The 18,323-nt window shown below is 42.6% G+C and overlaps 1 protein-coding gene across 2 annotated transcripts in view; it reads left to right on the top strand.

Moving 5' to 3' along the window:
* The window catches only part of PIEZO2 (piezo type mechanosensitive ion channel component 2), a 490,804-nt gene extending 479,511 nt beyond the window's left edge, over window positions 1-11,293 (top strand). For both annotated transcript variants that reach the window (XM_066247149.1, XM_066247150.1), the window contains 5 exons: window positions 1,864-2,036; window positions 4,076-4,204; window positions 5,437-5,516; window positions 9,090-9,273; window positions 10,341-11,293. In XM_066247149.1, coding sequence (XP_066103246.1) covers window positions 1,864-2,036; window positions 4,076-4,204; window positions 5,437-5,516; window positions 9,090-9,273; window positions 10,341-10,593 — 819 coding nt within the window. In that variant the 3' untranslated portion in view covers window positions 10,594-11,293. The remainder of the gene's footprint in view (window positions 1-1,863; window positions 2,037-4,075; window positions 4,205-5,436; window positions 5,517-9,089; window positions 9,274-10,340) is intronic.
* The last annotated feature ends 7,030 nt before the right edge of the window (window positions 11,294-18,323 follow it).

The raw sequence follows: 18,323 nt of genomic DNA, 5'->3' as shown, positions 1-18,323 counted from the left end.
TGTTGGTACTGACTTCTGATAGTGTAAGGTATTTTTCCCCGTCGAGAAAGAAGGAAGGGCGTAGCCACGAAGTGTGGAACAGTAAAAGCTTTATTTAGTACAGCGCTTCCAGGACAATGTTCTCTGGTCCTGGGGACAGAGGCCAGAGAAGTCGCATGGACGAAACCGCGTGGGGGACATTTAAAGAGTCTCGTCTACGGTGGTCAAGTTAATAATATGAGGTGGTGAAATCTCACTGGCTGACAGACACTCGCTCTTTTCCAAAGGGCTCCTGGGAAGTTCCTTTTGGCTTGCATGGGTGTGGGCGGTTCCAGCCGAAGTTCCTGGGTCTGGTTCCTCACGTGACCTTCCCCATTGCCCACCGAGCTTACAGAGAGCATTCCCTGTATTAGCAAAAACTGGAAGCAACTTTTGGATTCAACAAGTAGGAACTAGTTAAGTTATAGCACACACACAGTGTGAAGTGAACTGATTGGCACTGGCTTCCCTAGGGTGGTCATAGGAGAGGAAGGGGATTTTCCCTTTATATTTTCTTTACATGTCACGTTGTCTGAATATTTTCCAAGCAGAGGCGGATTTAACAACAGATGCACTGGGCGCGCACCCTGGACCCCGACTTCTGAAGGGCGCGGCAAAACCCCAACTTTACACTTTTTTCTAATGACACCAAGTTTGGTTTCATATGTGCAATTTTAACATTAATAGTGCATAGTATTTTTATTTATTTTAAAATATGGTTAGCAGGTATTTTTATTTTCCCTGTCTCTTTTTTTTTTAAGGGGCCCAATATTTTCTTCTGTGCCCAGGGCCTCAACTGACCTTAATCCACCTCTGTTTCCAAAGAACTTATTTTGTAATAATCATCACAAAGACTATACATGGCATGATCATTTTTCAAGATAAAATATAAGTGATAAGAAATGTCGACTTTTTTAATGATAAAAAATAAGATATAACCCCCTGCAGCATGGAGCAGCTGGAGTTCTGAGGCAGAGCTGTGGCTGCTGTTATTTTTCTCTACATTCCAACTTTTAACAACATTATAACATTATTTTTCATACATAAAGTTTGCTTTACAAACAATACTTTGTATTTAATTTTTTTTAAAGTGATTAGGCAAACAGAGGCTTTTCTCTTTTGTAAAATGATTGGTCTATAATGCACACTGTCAAAACCAACCTTGAGGATAAACAGCTAGGAGGACAGGGCTGGGATGTCCTGGGTCGGTACAATCTGACTCTCTCACAAAAGGGACGTTTCCCGCTAGTTGATAAATTTTCTTCTTAGCGGGAAGGGGGAAAGACACTAAATTGTTAGATTTTTCTAACTGTTGAATCGGAATGATTCCATAGCTGCTTTGGTGCGGCAGCATCACCACCGGGCTTTGACGATGGTGCTGGGAGCCGCGGCGAATCACCCAGACAATCTGTTATAGAAATTTTCCTTTCATAGGAAGAAAGTCTTTCTGTACAGTGGGTTACAAAAGTAATAGCCTTCTTTATACATACATCATCACGTATATCAGTGGTTCCCAACCTTTTTTGGGCCACGGACCGGTTTAATGTCAGAAAATATTTTCACGGACCGGCCTTTAGGGTAGGACGGATAAATGTATCACGTGACCGAGACAAGCGTCAAGAGTGAGTCTTAGACAGGTGTAACAGAGGGAATCTGGTGATTTTTTTAAAAATAAAACATCGTTCAGACTTAAATATAAATAAAACGGAAATAATGTAAGTTATTTATTCTTTCTCTGTGGACCGGTACCAAATGGCCCACGGACCGGTACTGGTCCGCGGCCTGGGGGTTGGGGACCACTGACGTATATGATCTATTTATGCATGTGTATTTGTGTGCATACAGGGTGCTATGCAATTTCTGGAAAATTATGAAAAAGAAGACATAACAGTAGCAGAACTGGAAGGAAACTCAAATTCTTTATGGACCATCAGCCCTCCCAGTAAGCAGAAAATGATTCACGAACTCATGGACCCCAATAGTAGCTTCTCTGTTGTTTTTTCATGGAGTATTCAGAGGTAGTTACTGCATTTCCGTGCATAATTTCCCTTCTCCCCAGTCTAAACGTGGGGTGGGGTGGGGGCATATAAGGATAGAACAATTAAATTAATGTGGACCTTAGTTCACATTTCAGTTTGGGAACATTCACTCAATGCCACAGCTAATGTTCTTGTTTATTAAATAATGGTTTGCCTGGAAATCGTTGACAAAACTAAGGACTTCTAAGTTGAAGTTTGGTCTTAATACGTAATAAAGAACATGCAGCCTCTGGAACCCCAGCTGGGTGTTTCCTACCTGCCTGCATGTCTCCAACATCTTTTCTCCAAGTGAGAAAAGATCTCTGAGGTGTGCGAGCAGCTGGGCAGACCCAGGAGGGAGCCCCGAGCCAGTGGCCAGCATGCAGCTGCTACTTCTCCTGTTCAGATAGAGCAGATCTTAGGAAAAGATTGTGTATCTGTTGGGCAAACAGGTTTGTATCAAGTGTTTTTTAGGGCAGGAACATGTGTGTATTGGGGCTTGTATTGGGGCAGCGCCATGTGTGTATGGTCTATGGATTGTTTGCTATTGTTTTCTGGAGAAGGGGGTTTTCCTCCCAGCATGCCCCAGCCTGTTTTGCTGGAGAGTAGAGGAGAGGGGAGAGAGAGAGAGAGAGAGGGAGAGAGAGAGAGAGAGAGAGAGAGAGAGGGATTTCAGAGCCTGGCCTGTTTTGGCTGGGGAGTGCAGACACTGGTGGGGGCCTATGAATCTGGTAAAGGCGGAGAATGAGTCAGGGCGTTGGGTGCCCTGAGTAAGAGAGAAGCCATCTTCCCTGCCTGTTTGCTCATCTGCCGTTAAAATTTAATAAGTGGAATGGCTACCATTTTCTGGCTCCAAAGTTCCTTTACCATCTGCCCAAATCCAAAGAGAATCTGCACGGCCGCAGCAGCAGCCCCTGGCCTTACAGCATCCCAAAGCTCAACATGTTAGTGAAGCCATTTACGGGCCTCTACACAATATACCAGTGGATTAGTTTAGCTTTTTTTCATCACGGTTGTGACTGAGGACTCTATACAAGTTTATTTGTCAGTCAAGTTTTAGGTTCATTTGGATCCATGATTCTAGCTTCTCACACAGAATCAAAAAAGAATTATATGATAGGTACAGAAGAAAGCCTGCTAGAATCTCAAGTAAATTCACAAGGAAATAGTAAAAATATATTTTAAAGCGGCAGTTCAGATTTAAAGAACTTCTTTCATCTTATTTTCTGCTTTTAATGTCCTAAATTCATCATATGGAATTCTGCACTACCAAAAATTTTACTTCTTAGTCTTTCTTTCAAGAGCTACCAAAAAAGAACAACAACCTTAAAAATCAACTTCTGATTGAACATTCTTTTCTGGTTTATTATTTTGTATTTTTCTGAAGTGAGAAGCAGTGGGGAGTCAGACAGACTCCTGCATGTGCCCAACTGGGATCTACCCGGCATGCCCACTCAGGAGCAATGCTCTGCCCATCTGGGATGTTGCTCTGTTGCAATTGGAGCCACTCTAGCGCCTGAGGCAGAGGCCACAGAGCCATCCTCAGCACCCGGGCCAACTTTGCTCCAATGGAGACTTGGCTGTGGGAGGGAAAGAAAGATATAGAGAGAAAGGAGAGGGGAAAGGGTGAGGAAGCAGATGGGCACTTCTCCTGTGTGCCCTGGCTGGGAATAGAACCTGGGACTTCCACACATCAGGCCAATACTTTACCGCTGTGCCAACCTCACTGGATTAATATAAAGACATTTTTAGAAATTCCTATCAGAGAGCAGGATAGTCCCTCCTTTGGTCAGCAACGTGCCTCCTTACCTGCTGTCTGTTTTAAGGTGTCTGCGGCCTCTCTGGGTTTTACTAACTTGGTTGTCTAAGAAGCCGGACACAAAAGCAAAATGGACAGAAAGGGTAGGGGTTGACAATTTTGAACCCAATAAAACTGTGGTGAAATTAATAAAATTAAAGAGTCAAGTGAGTTTTTTTATTTCTCTTCCCAACTTCTGAATAATCATTGACTTTAAATTTGTTTTTTCTTTTCTTCACAGAAACATGACTCTGGGTGCAAAAGCAGAAATAGCAACAGATAAGCTTTCTTTTCCTCTTAAAAATAATACACGAGAAAGTATAGCTAAAATGATAGCTGGCAATGACACAGCAAGTTCAACAACACCCGTGTAAGTTGATTGTTCCTGTTAATATAGCTTTACTAGGTATATGTATCTGGTAGAGAATCTCTACCTACAAATTCATCATGTGCAAGAAATGCGACTTCAGTCATTCTTTGGTACCTGCAGTGAATTTCTAGTTGGAGGTCTCATTGTGCTAGATTAATGCAGCTGTGTTCTCTTCCCTCTCACTCTCTGTCCACCTGGCCAGGGAGTATTGCTCTCGTCCCTGAGTTGCAAGCCTTGCTCTTTTATTACCATAATCACCAATAGCCAGGGAAAGACCCTGCAAGACCTCTTTTTATTACTCCTGCTTCAAGGTCACTGAATGCCTAGCTAGTGAATTTTGGGTGGCGGTGGGACAAAACATAAACAGAAATTTGAGAGAAAAATGATATATTAACATAGTATCCTGCCATGTAAGTGCTCCATTTCAAACACATCCAAGTCGTGATGTTTAGATTCTAATGGAAGATCTAGCAAGAGAGAAAACTGCCATTGCCATCAAACTGCTCAATGGAGTATTTCCTATTCATAACGTCCACCAGCATCTCCCAGTCTAGCGTCTAGGCTGCCCGGGCCCCATTGTTGGAGTTGAATGTAGGAACCACCATGCGCAGCCCCTAGACATATCCCTGACTAAAATACCCTGTGTTCATCACTAAAGCGGAAAGGCCCTTAAAGATCATCACATCCTCCCCCATCACTTTCCAGATGCAGAAACAGGTCTAGAATAATGGAATAACCTTCTCAGGTCAGCCAGCTCATATCTGCAGAGGCAGGAAAAGGTCCAGGTCGCCAGTTTCTCCTCACACCTCATTCTTATCACTGATCAAATGTAGTCCACCTGATATAGATATTTTTAGAATCCAAAACTTAACATGAGAAGAGCGTTCAGTGTTGTTCAAACAAATGATAGGCTCCTATCAAGAAAGGCAGCCCCTTGCTTCAGAAATAGTCACAGACATGGGGAAATCTCTGGGGCATTTTTGTAGCATTACCTAGCTTCTGTATAGCGGTTACATGAGTTAGTTGGATAGAACCTGGTGAGTTTTTTGGCTTCAGAGAATTCTGATTAAACTAGAAACCCATAAATTTTGATGACTATACATCACATAGACAGATGAAGTTTCTCACCATTGTTTATTTGATATGAGGTCAAAATAACAACAACAAAAATCTATTTTATGTGAGTAAAACAACAAAACTTATTTTTTTGTTTGTTTTTTCTTAATGCACAGGACCATAGAAAAGATCTACCCGTATTACGTGAGAGCACCTAGTGATTCTAACTCCAAACCTATAAAGCAACTTTTATCTGGTAAGAATGGGAAGGAATTCATGCAGAATTCTTTTTTAATCCTTCTTTAGTCAACTTCGCAGCTCACATTTTTCAGCCTTGATTAAGCTCCTTTCCAGTTTCCTTTCTCTTAAGTGACAGGGCTTGCAAGGATAAGGCTCCTGCCTGTAGCTATCAGCCAGAAGACTCGTTCACTCACCTGGGAGCCATGTTATTTCTTTTTCTTTCTTTTATTTTATTATTTATTTATTTTTATTTTTTTGTATTTTTCTGAAGCTGGAAATGGGGAGGCAGTCAGACAGACTCCTGCATGCGCCCGACCGGGATCCACCCAGCACGCCCACCAGGGGGCGATGCTCTGTCCATCTGGGGCATCACTCTGTTGCAACCAGAGCCATTCTAGCGCCGGAGGCAGAGGCCACAGAGCCGTCCTCAGTGCCCGGGCCAACTTTGCTCCAATGGAGCCTTGGCTGCAGGAGGGGAAGAGAGAGACAGAGAGGAAGGAGAGGGGGAGGGGTGGAGAAGCAGATGGGCGCCTCTCCTGTGTGCCCTGGCCGGGAATCGAACCCGGGATTTCAGCACGCCAGGCCGACACTCTACCACTGAACCAACTGGCCAGGGCCTCTTTCTTTTCTTTTTTTTATTAATATAGAACTTAATTGACTCAAATTCATATTTAGTGTCTTATGTTACTGCTTAGTCAGTCTGTTTGCTTGTTTCTCTTGGCAATCATATCTGTGGCAGAAAACTGCCTCATACCACATTAAATATGAAGGCCTCACACTAAGAGCAATGTGAACTGGCTGGTTGGCTCAGTGGTAGAGCGTCGGCCTGGCGTGCAGGAGTCCCGGGTTTGATTCCCGGCCAGGGCACACAGGAGAAGCACCCATCTGCTTCTCCACCCCTCCCCCTCTCTTTCCTCTCTGTCTCTCTCTTCCCCTCCCGCAGCCAAGGCTGCATTGGAGCAAAGTTGGCCCGGGCACTGAGGATGGCTCTGTGGCCTCTGCCTCAGGTGCTAGAGTGGCTCTGGTTGCAACAGAGCGATGCCTCAGATGGGCAGAGCATCACCCCCTGGTGGGCATGCCGGGTGGATCCCGGTTGGCGCATGTGGGAATCTGACTGACTGCCTCCCCATTTCCAGCTTTAGAAAAATACAAAAAAAAAAAAAAAGAGTAATGTGAAGATAGCAGGAAACTTGATTTAGCCCCCAGGTGAGTGAATATAAACAGTAGTACTCGAGGGACTGTATTTTCTCCATACAACCACGATGGGAGCGAAATGATGTTTTTGGATTCTTTTAACAACCAAGCACTGTTTGACTTAATCAATTAGCTTAATCAATACATCTGGTCAAGGTAGAAGGACAATGCAAGATCATGTTCATTCATTTGCCATAGTCACTGTAAAGATGAAACTGTATGTAAGTAATCAATTAGAATTTCCCACAGCAATTACCAGGAATAAAAGCAGAATAGCGGGCCCAAGCAGGGGTCAAAAAACTTTTTATAAAAACCGCCCACTTTGGCAGTGCTGGTCAACCTAGTCCCTACCGCCCACTAGTGGGCGTTTTAGCTTTCATGGTGGGCCAGTAGCAGAGCAATCAAACAGCGCTGCAATTGGCCCACCATGAAAGCTGGAACGCCCACTAGTGGGCGGTAAAGACCAGGTTGACCAGCACTGCAAAAGTGGGCGGTTTTTATAAAAAGTTTGACGACCCCTGGAGTGCTGGCCAGATCCCACACCTATGTGTTTTTTCTCTTCAACAGGAAATAAGTATGTCTTACAAGGTAATTGCAAGATGCATTGAGAACTTTGGTATTTCCCTTTCAATCCAGATCACAGTAGTTCTATGAGTGTTTAATCTGAGAGTACAGATTGTTCAGCCGTTGCTCTGCAAAACCTTTCTGTCCCTCCGCAGGCCCCTCCCTGCTGCTTCCAGAGCGGGACCCTGCAGGCCAGGGAAGTTCTTTTAAGCTTCCTTTTGTTCCGTGGCCAAATGACCTATATTTGCATAGTTTCCTTCCTCCTTCCTCTCAGCCTCACAGCAATACGTGTCCTTACTCCCTCACAAGGTCAGCCCCTCCCTGTGCCCTGGACCCATCCCCTCCCTGCCTTCATTCCCACAGTGTACTTTCTCCCCTCCTCTTTTCAGGGGTCTGTCCTCACCCCACCCCGACTTGTCTGTGGGGAAGTGATCTGAGGTCCAGCCTACGAAGGCTTGTTCCTCAGACCACATGGCTGTGGTGCTCTCAGATCCTGTCCACAACAACCTACCTGCTTATCTCAGGAGCTTAGGCTGAGTCACCTCTAATCTTCACCACAGGTACATTTAGCAGAACCTGATGGTTATCACCAGGTTACCAGACAGAAGACAGGCTCAGGTGTGAGACGTTCAGCTGAGGTTGTACAAGCAGCATGTGTAGGAATTAGATCCAAACCTGGGCCTGTGTGGGCCCAGGGCCAGATTTTTCTCCTTCGAACTATCTCTAGACTTCAGAATCAAGGCTCTTCCTATTCCTGAGCATGCTGGGTAATTCATAGTGTTTTCTGGGTAAGGACTTTATCTTTACCTGCCTCCTGTCATTCCTCACTCTTCATCCATCCATCCATCCATCCATCCATCCTTCCTTCCTTCCGACAGACAGATGTTTATTGCCAGATATCCTAGATTCCTATGATCTAGGAATTTGACATGAAATAATGGAAAGATAGTCCTAAGCTCACAGTGTTTACAGCCTCCCATCATGAGTCTCAGCGGCGGCCCGATTATCAGTAGCAAAGGCTGCTTGTCCTTAAAAAGACCACCACAGGACTTGCACTCGATGTCACTCTACATTTCTTGTTTACCCTATTTTTACTGCTCTTTTACATTCACCCTAGGCAGTCACTGACTGTTCATTATGGGTTTTCAGAACCTAGCAGAGCTTCATGCCAGCAATTTCCCGAAAGGGTCTGCTCTCCCCACTCCATCTCTACCTATTGATGGTTTCTTTCAGCAAAACTCGGCTCAGATGTTGGCTTCTCCGAGAAGCCCTCATGGATCACACCAACCAAAAGAGGTCCCTCCACACTAGTAGAGCTTCTCAATGCAGGTCTCCCGGTGGTCTCCACATACCCATCAATTGTGCTTGTATGCATGCCCTTTTCCCATCGAGATAAGGAACCACACTGTATGCAAATTTACAACTCTTCAGCACCGAACAGAGTGCCTTTCTCTTAGATACTCATGAATGCTGGGAATATGAATGAACCAGTCAATTCAATCAAGAGCCAGTGGCTTGGGTTTTTCAATGCCTAATTAGTTGTTTGAAATTATCAGCAAAGATGCTCAGATGATGGGTCTTTCCCTCTCCTGTGATTTGACTGTCCTGCACGTGTTACAACAGTGACTGACCTCTTTAGTAGAAATGAGAAACTCCACTCACACCTAGGCCCTTCACTCTCTTTTCCACTTACACTGTTAACATGTCCATGTAGACATCCTGGAATCAACTGCTATGGACAGGAACCAGGTTTAGCCTTCTGAAGACTTGTTGATGTGCATTAAATCCTAAAATTCTCATGGTAGCTTGATTTCATTTTCTTCTCTTCCAGATAATAATTTCATGAATATCACCATCATTTTGTTCAGAGATGATACAGCTAAATCTAACAGTGAGTGGTGGGTTCTCAATCTGACTGGAACTAGGCTATACAATCAGCATGCCCAGGCCTTAGAGCTGATGGTCTTCAATGACAAAGTCAGCCCCCCCAGTCTGGGCTTCCTGGCTGGCTATGGGTAAGGACTCATTTAACAATCAACAGTTGCAAGTGTCTGCTTCTGCTAACCACTATGCTGTACACCATAAACTAACACAAAATAATATTGAATGTAAACTGTAATTGAAAAACAAAATTTAAGGTAATACAAAAAAAAATGAAAGCATTTTTGTTCTCATAAAAAAGTCTACTTCTGTATCATATAAAATAGAAGATGGAAAGACATTTATCTTCTTAAAATTTTCCAGTTGTATAGCTGAAATATTAAAATTCACAGATCCTTGACCCTTCATCTTAAAATGAAGAACCAGAGTCCCAAAGACACAATGCTTTGTGTAAATCCTGTTAGTAATGGGACTTAGTAGATATATTTCCTACTTTTTAGCTATATCATCATGTTATGGCATAGTTTGATGCATTTCAGTATTTAAACTTAGAAACTGGCATACAATTATCTCTTTCTTTTTAGATATTCATATGACCTTAGCAGATCTAGAATCAATTAGAAACCACAGTTTTAGGCAAGTCCATTGTTAACCTTTAACCACATTATGATAATTAAAATTCTATGACACCTACATTTCTTACAAGCCCAGGTAGAAAGTTTTTCATTTCCCAGAATGAGCCTCTTAAGAAATCATTGTCTATCCAAAGTTTTATTATAAAAATGAAACTCTGGGGGAAATAGTATTATTAAAATGAAGAGTGTTAAGTACAGAAAAGTACATATAGTACAATTGGATTTCCACCAAATAAACTATGGGGTTTGTACATGTATTACATGAGGTAAAAACCACATAAAGTTCGTACATGAAACTGTTAACATTGGGAAGTTCCAAAGTGTGAGATATTTTAAGTCTTACAGTTCTGTAATATGTAACTTTTTTAGAAAGAGCATGAATTACCTTTATTTATCTGGGGGAAAAAATTAATGTCTTCAACAAAGGGAAAAACTTTAAGCTTTAATAAGTTTATTATATCTTGTATGGATTTTGAAGGAAAATGCTATGTTTTTCTTTAAGACTTGTTCTATTAACCATATTTAACTGCTAGATACAATTTCTACTTAATTGTTTTTTTTTTCAGTATCATGGGATTATATGCTTCCGTTGTCCTTGTGATTGGGAAGTTCGTCCGTGAGTTCTTCAGTGGGATTTCTCACTCCATCATGTTTGAAGAGCTCCCAAATGTGGATAGAATTCTGAAGTTGTGCACAGACATTTTTTTAGTTCGAGAGACAGGGGAGCTGGAACTGGAGGAAGATCTCTATGCCAAATTAATCTTCCTGTACCGTTCACCAGAGACTATGATCAAATGGACCAGAGAAAAAACAAATTGATACCTTGGGACACAGACTACAAATCAAGCTAATATTTGCATTTTCAAAACAAAACCAAAAAAAGCACAATATTCTCATAAGAGCTAAAGCATTTCTATTGATAGTTCAATGGAAATGGTGTCTCTTCTGACAGGTGGCTGAAAGGAATTGACTTCCTTTTGTCGTCCAAGCTACCTTGCAAGTTAAGGCACTGTTGAAAAAAATTATTTGTATTTCCATTTCTCTGAAATCAGGGCTACTTGGTTTATGTTTTAATCAATAGTGTCTTGCATTCCGATAGATTACGTGAAGGAATCGTTGATGGTCTCCCCCCACCCCCTCAGAGAAACAGAAGAAAAGAAGACGTAAGAAGGAAAGACGCCATGTTTTCCTGTGGGGGGGGGTGGCAGCCTTCCTGAAGAGCCGCTGCAATGCAGTCCACAGTGCTTGACCCCGATGGGGGAAGCCACTATGAGGACACAGATGGGCCTCAGCACGACCCAAATACACAACAGCAATAGGAGGCTGACCGTTTTCCTAAACATTTTCCCAGGAGGAGAAGAAAGAGGGAGCCAAACCCTCAAAGATGCCAGTGGATGGATACACCTCATTCTAAGCAAAAAGATAACTTAGTGACACTCTTACTGCCTTATCTTAACTGAAGACTAATAAAAAAAATTTTTTTCCATTAAACACCAGTGACTTCTCAGGAAAAAAAAAAGCAGCAAAACAAATATGTGGGCACTGGTTTTGTTAAGGCCCAGCTTAGTGACCCACTTCAATGGTGGTGGCGGTTCCACTTCAGAAAGTTACTGCTCCCAGTGAAACCCAGGCAGGACATGAGAGAGAGGAAAACGCCACCTGGCGGATGTGAAGTACTTTGACTTTGTAACTGTTAAGTGAGGTCATGAGCACTCATTTACCTTCCCCAGCCCTTAACATGCTTTTCCCCATTTCGATGATTTAAGGCAATGGTTTTTCCAGTAAGTGACAATTTTCCTTCCTGTTTTTCAGATATATCAAAGAGTTTACATATTCCAATTCACATTTTTACATCCGAGATGGGTTTTTTAAGTTCATAATTATGAAAGAAATATGTATATTGAGCTTGGGGAAATAAAAAAAAAAAAGGCCTTTTCTTAAATTATTGTTATTGGTAATACAGCCTCTTCATTAAATAACAATGTAGCATGGAAATTTATGACTAAAATGTAGTTTTCATTCCATATTAAAACACAGTTTCTAAGAAGAATTATTGAATGGACTAGAATATGTCAAAAAATGATCCTATGTAGTTTGGGGTTCAGGACTGGCTTAAAATAAAGCACATCTTGCAAAGTCATTTTAAGAATACTCATCATTCTGCCTTTTCGCACGAAATGAGAAAATTGTTTTAAATGTGTACAAGGAGTTTTTAAAAGTCACCTGAGAGAAGAATTCGCTTCTTATTGGTTTGATTGGGGTGTTTTTCTCATGTAAGTACTCTTTGTGAATAATAGAAGCAGGAGGCAACTGTAAACAAATTACTTTCTGGGAAAAAAAAACTATTACAGTAATTATGGGGCTTTAAAAAAAATAGCAGAGTTCAAATGATGTTCACTGTGTTCTAGAGAATTAGTGGATATTTGTTTAACTGTTATAGCCCGCATGCTTCCAGTCTGCGGAAATCAATGGCTTCAAACCCTGAAACACTAAACTTGAACCACTTACATTGTGGCCCACCTTCTGACTTCCCTACAATGAGAAGAATCATTGTGCACATTTTTGGTCCTGAATTCTTTCTTTTAAAAAATGTCAACAGGGAATTTCCAGAGAGTACATTATGACACATTTAGGAAAAAGAAAAATAGGAAAATGCTCCTGAAAATAAAAAAGGTATAATGGTCAAAGTATATCAGAATTGTAACATTCCTCAAGAAAATAACTTCTGGGTTTCAAGAAAAAAAAGCTTCTCATTGTATAAAGGGGAGAAATATAGAAGCTGTTGACATAAGAAACATCCAAACCTGTAGAGAATTTTTTATAAATTTATTTGAGCCAAACACATGCTGGGGAGCAGGATCTCAGATGCTCTGGAGAATAACAGTGTCACGGCTTCTTTTATGCATTTGAAATGAAGGAGAGGACAGGAGGAGGATTGGAGAAAGCCAGGTGGGGATTGGATTACAGGATAGTTAACAGAATTATGTGCTTTGGTGTGGTTATTTCAAAGGTGTGTTAACCTAGATGTACAGAAACAATGGACCGGGCTTGTTTAAGGCAAAGATAAGCCTTTTAGTTAAAGCAGTTATATGCCTACAGCAGGGGTCGGGAACCTATGGCTCGCGAGCCAGATGTGGCTCTTTTGATGGCTGCATCTGGCTCGCAGACAGATCTTTAATAATAATAAAAATAACGTTAAAAATATACAACGTTCTCATGTATTACAATCCATTCATTTCCTACCGCTCATGTTCATGGTTGCTGGTGGCTGGAGCCAATCACAGCTGTCCTCCGGGACAACACCAAATTTTTATTGGATAATGCGTAAAGTACACGGGTCGTTGTATGGCTCTCATGGAATTACATTTTAAAATATGTGGCGTTCATGGCTTTCTCAGCCAAAAAGGTTTCCGACCCCTGGCTTATAGCCTGACTACCCACCATGACCTGCCTAGTGAGTAGTGCATGGTCATATCACCCTGTGAGGTTATTTTCTATAGACCTCCCCTTTTTTTATTGTTCACATGAACATACAGAAGATTAACATACAATAACTAGGAAAGCATCCCTTCCAGAGAGACACGCACTGGAGTGGAGCAGGAACAGAGTGAGGTTGCCTGACTTCTGCTTCTGGCTCAGCCCAGCTGGTCACTGTCCCTCTCCAAACTTCTTTTATGTGACAGCATGAAGGGATCATCAGGCTGTCACCAGCCGCATTCTAAACCTCAGGTGAGTGCTTGCCCTGCCCCAGTGAATGCCCCGTAGGAAAGCAGGCTGCTGCCTTTGACTGGATTCTCAGGAGACAGCCCCTGAGATGGTCTGTCACCCAAGGACATGGGGGTGAGTGGCCCAGGAGTCACCCTGGCCAGCAAGGAAGGCAGGATGAGGCAGAGGGACAAGCTGGCCCAGCCACACAGCTGCAGCTGAGATTTGCCGATCCCTGTGGAGCACTCAGGAGCTGGGACAGCCCTTCCTTTTTTCCCAAACAAAAGCATCAGCAAGTCATTGCCACAGCTACCCCTGAGTGGGGCTTCACTTTTGAAGAGGCATTCCCTGTGGCTGGCGCTCACCGACTCTCAGGCACACTGTGCCCCATGAGCACGGGCAGGTGGATGTGCGGAGGGGGCCCAGGAGAGGCCATTTTTCATCAACATCTGCACTTGGGCCATGCAGACCCACAGGCTCCTATGACCTAAGAGTGTCAGGCCTCATTTCCCATACCAGGGAGGGGGAAACGAAGGAGCCCCAGCACCTGGCTGCCGCAGCTGCTTCATTCCCTCTGCCACTGTGGAAGACAGTACGGAGATCCCTCAAAAATTAAAAATGGAGCTGCCCTTTGACCCAGCTATCCCACTGTTAGGAATACATCCTAGGAACACCAAATCATTGATTCAAAAGAAGAAATGCACCCCCATGTTTACTGCAACATTGTTTACAATAGCCAAGATCTGAAAACAGCCCAAGTGTCCGTCAGTGGATGAGTGGATTAAAAAGCAGTGGTACATATACACAATGGAATACTACCCAGTCATGAAAAAGAAGGAAATCTTACCTTTTGCAACATGGATGGACCTGGAAACTATTATGCTAAGTGAAATAAGCCAGGCAGAGAAAGAAAAATATCATATGACCTCACTCATTTGAGGAATCTAATGAACAATGTGAACTGAGGAACAGAATAGAGGCAGAGGCGGGATCAAAGGGACCAGAGGGAAAATGGTCAGAGGGAAAGGGGATGAGAGGATGAGATCAGAGAAGGGAAAGAGATTGGTGAAATTATATCTACATAATAGCGTTATAGAGAGCAGGACAACAAATCCTAGAGGGAAGGGGGAAGGTGTTGGGGGGAGGGGGAAAGGGGGTGTTGAGGGGAACACGGGCATGGAGGGGAAGATATATTCTGTGGGACACTTGAATCTATGTAAACACAATAAATTAAAATAAAAAAACTTAAAAAGAAAAAAGACTAGTAGAAATTATCCAATCTGCAGAAGGGGGAAAATGGATATAGAAAGACATTGACAACCTAGATAAAGTAGGCAAATCCTTGAAAAAAAATAAAACTTAGCAAAACTAGTTGGCTGGGAGCTGACAAATAAATATATGCATTATAAAGTGTGAATGTCTAAGTGTTAGAAATGTGGTCCCTGGCCATTTGGTTCAGTGGATAGAGCATCAGTCCGGCCTGTGCAGGGCACACAAGAGAAGTGATCATCTGCTTCTTGTCCCTTCCCTCCACCCTCCTTTTCTCCCTCTTCCCTTCTTGCAGCCAGTGGCTCATTGGTCTGAGCACTGGCCCTGGGCACTAAGGATAGGTCAGATGGTCTGAGCATCAGTCCGGGCCCTGAAGATAATTTGAGCATTGGCCCCAGACAGGGGTTGCCAGGTAGATCCCAGTCGAGATGCATGAAGGAATCTGTCCATCTCTTTTCCTCTCACTTAAAAAAAGAAAAGAAATGTGGACAGATGGCTTTTTAAGACTGATAGAAGGGTTAGTAGCTCCAGCCATTTCCTCTCAAATTTCCCTCCTTCTGCTGCCTCACTACCCCAATGCCTTTTTTGTTCACATCCTCTTCATTCTTGAGGTTTAGTCCACATTCTTTTGTTTTTTTTTGTTTTTGTATTTTTCTGAAGTTGGAAAGGGGGAGGCAGTCAGACAGACTCCCGCATGTGCCCGACCGGGATCCACCCTGCATGCCCACCAGGGGGCGATGCTCTGCCCATATGGGGCATTGCTCTGTTGCAACCAGAGCCATTCTAGTGCCTGAGGCAGAGGCCATAGAACCATCCATCCTCAGCACCCAGGCCAACTTTGCTCCAATGGAGCCTTGGCTGCAGGAGGGGAAGAGAGAGACAGAGAGGAAGGAGAGGGGGAGGGGTGGAGAAGCAGATGGGCGCCTCTCCTGTGTGCCCTGGCCAGGAATCAAACCCAGGTCTCCTATACTCGAGGCCAACGCTCTACCACTGAACCAACCGGCCAGGGCTTAGTCCACATTCTTAAAGGATGAAGTCTTCTTTAATCACACTGTTGTATTTTCTTTTGAATTCTAAGCTGATGATGCTTAAAATATATATAAGATAGATGAGGCATAGGTGAATGAGCACCTACCAGTTCTCAACTTAGTGCAAAGCTTCAAAATATAATAGGGGTATCTAGGTAAATTACATTAAACTCCCTTCCTATAACTCTTTCTTTACACCTCTTTATAATCCATCTAACCAACTCTGTCGGTGCTGCTGGGAACTCTGTGTTTTTCTGGGAACTTTGTAGGTTGTGATGGCAATTAGGTTACAAAGCATATGAAGGACAGGGAGAAAGTGGACCAAACCTACCCGCCACTAACCCCTCATTCTTTGGGGCAGACACGCCAAGTCCTGCACTTCGGAGTCTCCCAGTTCCTTGCTTACCTTCACTCCAAGGGACTGAGCAATGAATATTTTGTCCAAAGCCTCTTGGCTGCCAAACTGTGCACCTATCACTTGACTTCCTGAAGAAATGAGAATGGACTGGTATGTTGGCTTAAAGTTATTAAACAGTCTTTATTGTAAGAAATAGAGGTGCATTCCCAGCATTTTGAGATCCTGTGCCCCTCTTTGATAAAATACAAATGTAATTTATTGCTTTGCCCTTTAGTTTGAGGCTATACAGAGATACATATTTCTGCCTCAGTTGGTTGAGTTGTTTTTGTTATTTTGACAGTTTTCCTCCCATTAACCGGAATATTAGTTGCCAAGGTAAAGGAGGTAGAAGTGAGAAGAGGGGTAAAGATGGGGAAAAGGAAAAGGAAAAAGAAGAGGGAAAGAGATAGGAAAGAAGGAAGAAAGGGGAATGAGAAAGAAGAGGGGAGGGAAAGAGGAGAGAAAGAAAGCAAAAAAAAAAAAAAGCAAAGAAGCACAGAAAAAAGAAGGCAGGAGGGAGAGAGGGAGGGATGGGAAAGAGAAAGGAGAGAAAAAAAAGCTTGGTTTATTTGATAGTTCTAGCCTCTGATTTGCTCTCGGGTCCAGATTTTTATTCACATCTGCCCTGCAGCTAAGACAGCTGCAGCCTGCGTGGTTTGTCTCTTCTGAGGATCTAAAAGCTCTGGAGAATAATTTGCAGTTTGTTATGTTGTAAAGTACCTTTCACGGGGTTTACATAGAGGCACCAAGTCCAAATGAATTTTTAAGGAGTTTTATTAAAATGAGGAGATTACTAATATGCCGCCTGCATATGACTAACACGGGGCAAAGCTGACCCAAATCGTGCCGTGCAGAATATAGCCCTGAGGCAGGTTATATACCTTTGATCACACACAGGTTGGCGGGAAAAGAGGAGGGCATGACATAATCATTATTAAGCTTATAACATTCGTCTACAGGATCTATAAAAAAAAACATTTTTACATATTAAAACTTATAAGGTAACACAATAGCGAAAAATGTTGTTTTTCATATCAAAAGACATTTCCAAATCTTTCAGTGTTCATCTGCTACCCCTTTGTCTAGAGGTGTATGCATTAACTATACGCCTTCAGGATGGGTGGGGGAGCCTACATGGGGCCAGGGGGTAAGCATTTGTGAATGGCTCATTAAAGAAAGAAAGAAAGGGGAAGGAAAAGGGCTCGCTTAATCTTTCTTCCCGTCCCCTGCACCTGGCTAAGTGTTTATCCTCTTCCTCACAGGTGTGTGGGTGTGTGTGTGGGGAAATCCAAGTTCCTTCTCCACTTCCACTCAAAACCCAGCACAAAATCTCTCTATTTACAACACAATGCTGTCATCCATCCTGAGCTGGTTTAAATCACACACAAGTATAGAAATCATATTTACAAAATCTCTCTGTATGCTTAGCCCAAATTATAAAATGCCCTTTAAGCTTCCTAGTAAAAGGGGGTTTCCTACACAGTATCTCTCCGCAAGCCAGGAAATTTTCACATTTCTCTCCCCTCACTCCCTACAGAAAGGAGAGGATAAGAAACCTAACTTTTTCTCTTAAAATTAATATTAATTTTTCTATCCTTTGGTACCTTACCACAGTTAAAGGTCTTGTGCTCTCCCTGTCACGTTCACATGACTTCCCCAAATGTGAGTCTGTTTTTACACAGAATTCACAACCCTCTTCTAGTTGTTAACCATGTTGTTTTTTAAACCAAACGCAGGATTTGCCATCAAAACACTATTTAGACATGTAAGAAAAACCCATTAACTGGCTTTGGAATTCATCCAAACTGTATTTTCTGGGCAGTATAATGTGGTATTTTACCTTGAGTTTGAAAAAAATGAATTTGTATTTTCACAAATTAACCAATTTCTTTGTGGTAAAATGATAGAGAAGTTTACATGTTGGTCATGGGCTCATTTTCCACAGACATTCAATTAAGTCCCAAAGTGATGGCCAGAGATGAGAAAAAGCTTATACAGCTAAGTGCTTGACTTACGACCACGATTGGTTCCTACAGACCAGTCGTAACATGATTTGGTCGTAAGTTGAGTAGGCTATATGTACAGTACTGTGAAATGATGTTATAAAAATCTTTAAGTCAAAGACAAAGACAATTTCCTCTTGGTAGACA

The sequence above is a fragment of the Saccopteryx bilineata genome, chromosome 11 (assembly GCF_036850765.1).
Source record: "Saccopteryx bilineata isolate mSacBil1 chromosome 11, mSacBil1_pri_phased_curated, whole genome shotgun sequence".
NCBI classification, from domain to species: Eukaryota; Metazoa; Chordata; class Mammalia; order Chiroptera; family Emballonuridae; genus Saccopteryx; species Saccopteryx bilineata.
Note: the sequence above shows the minus strand (reverse complement) of the source record. Positions and strands in the feature narration are given on the sequence as shown.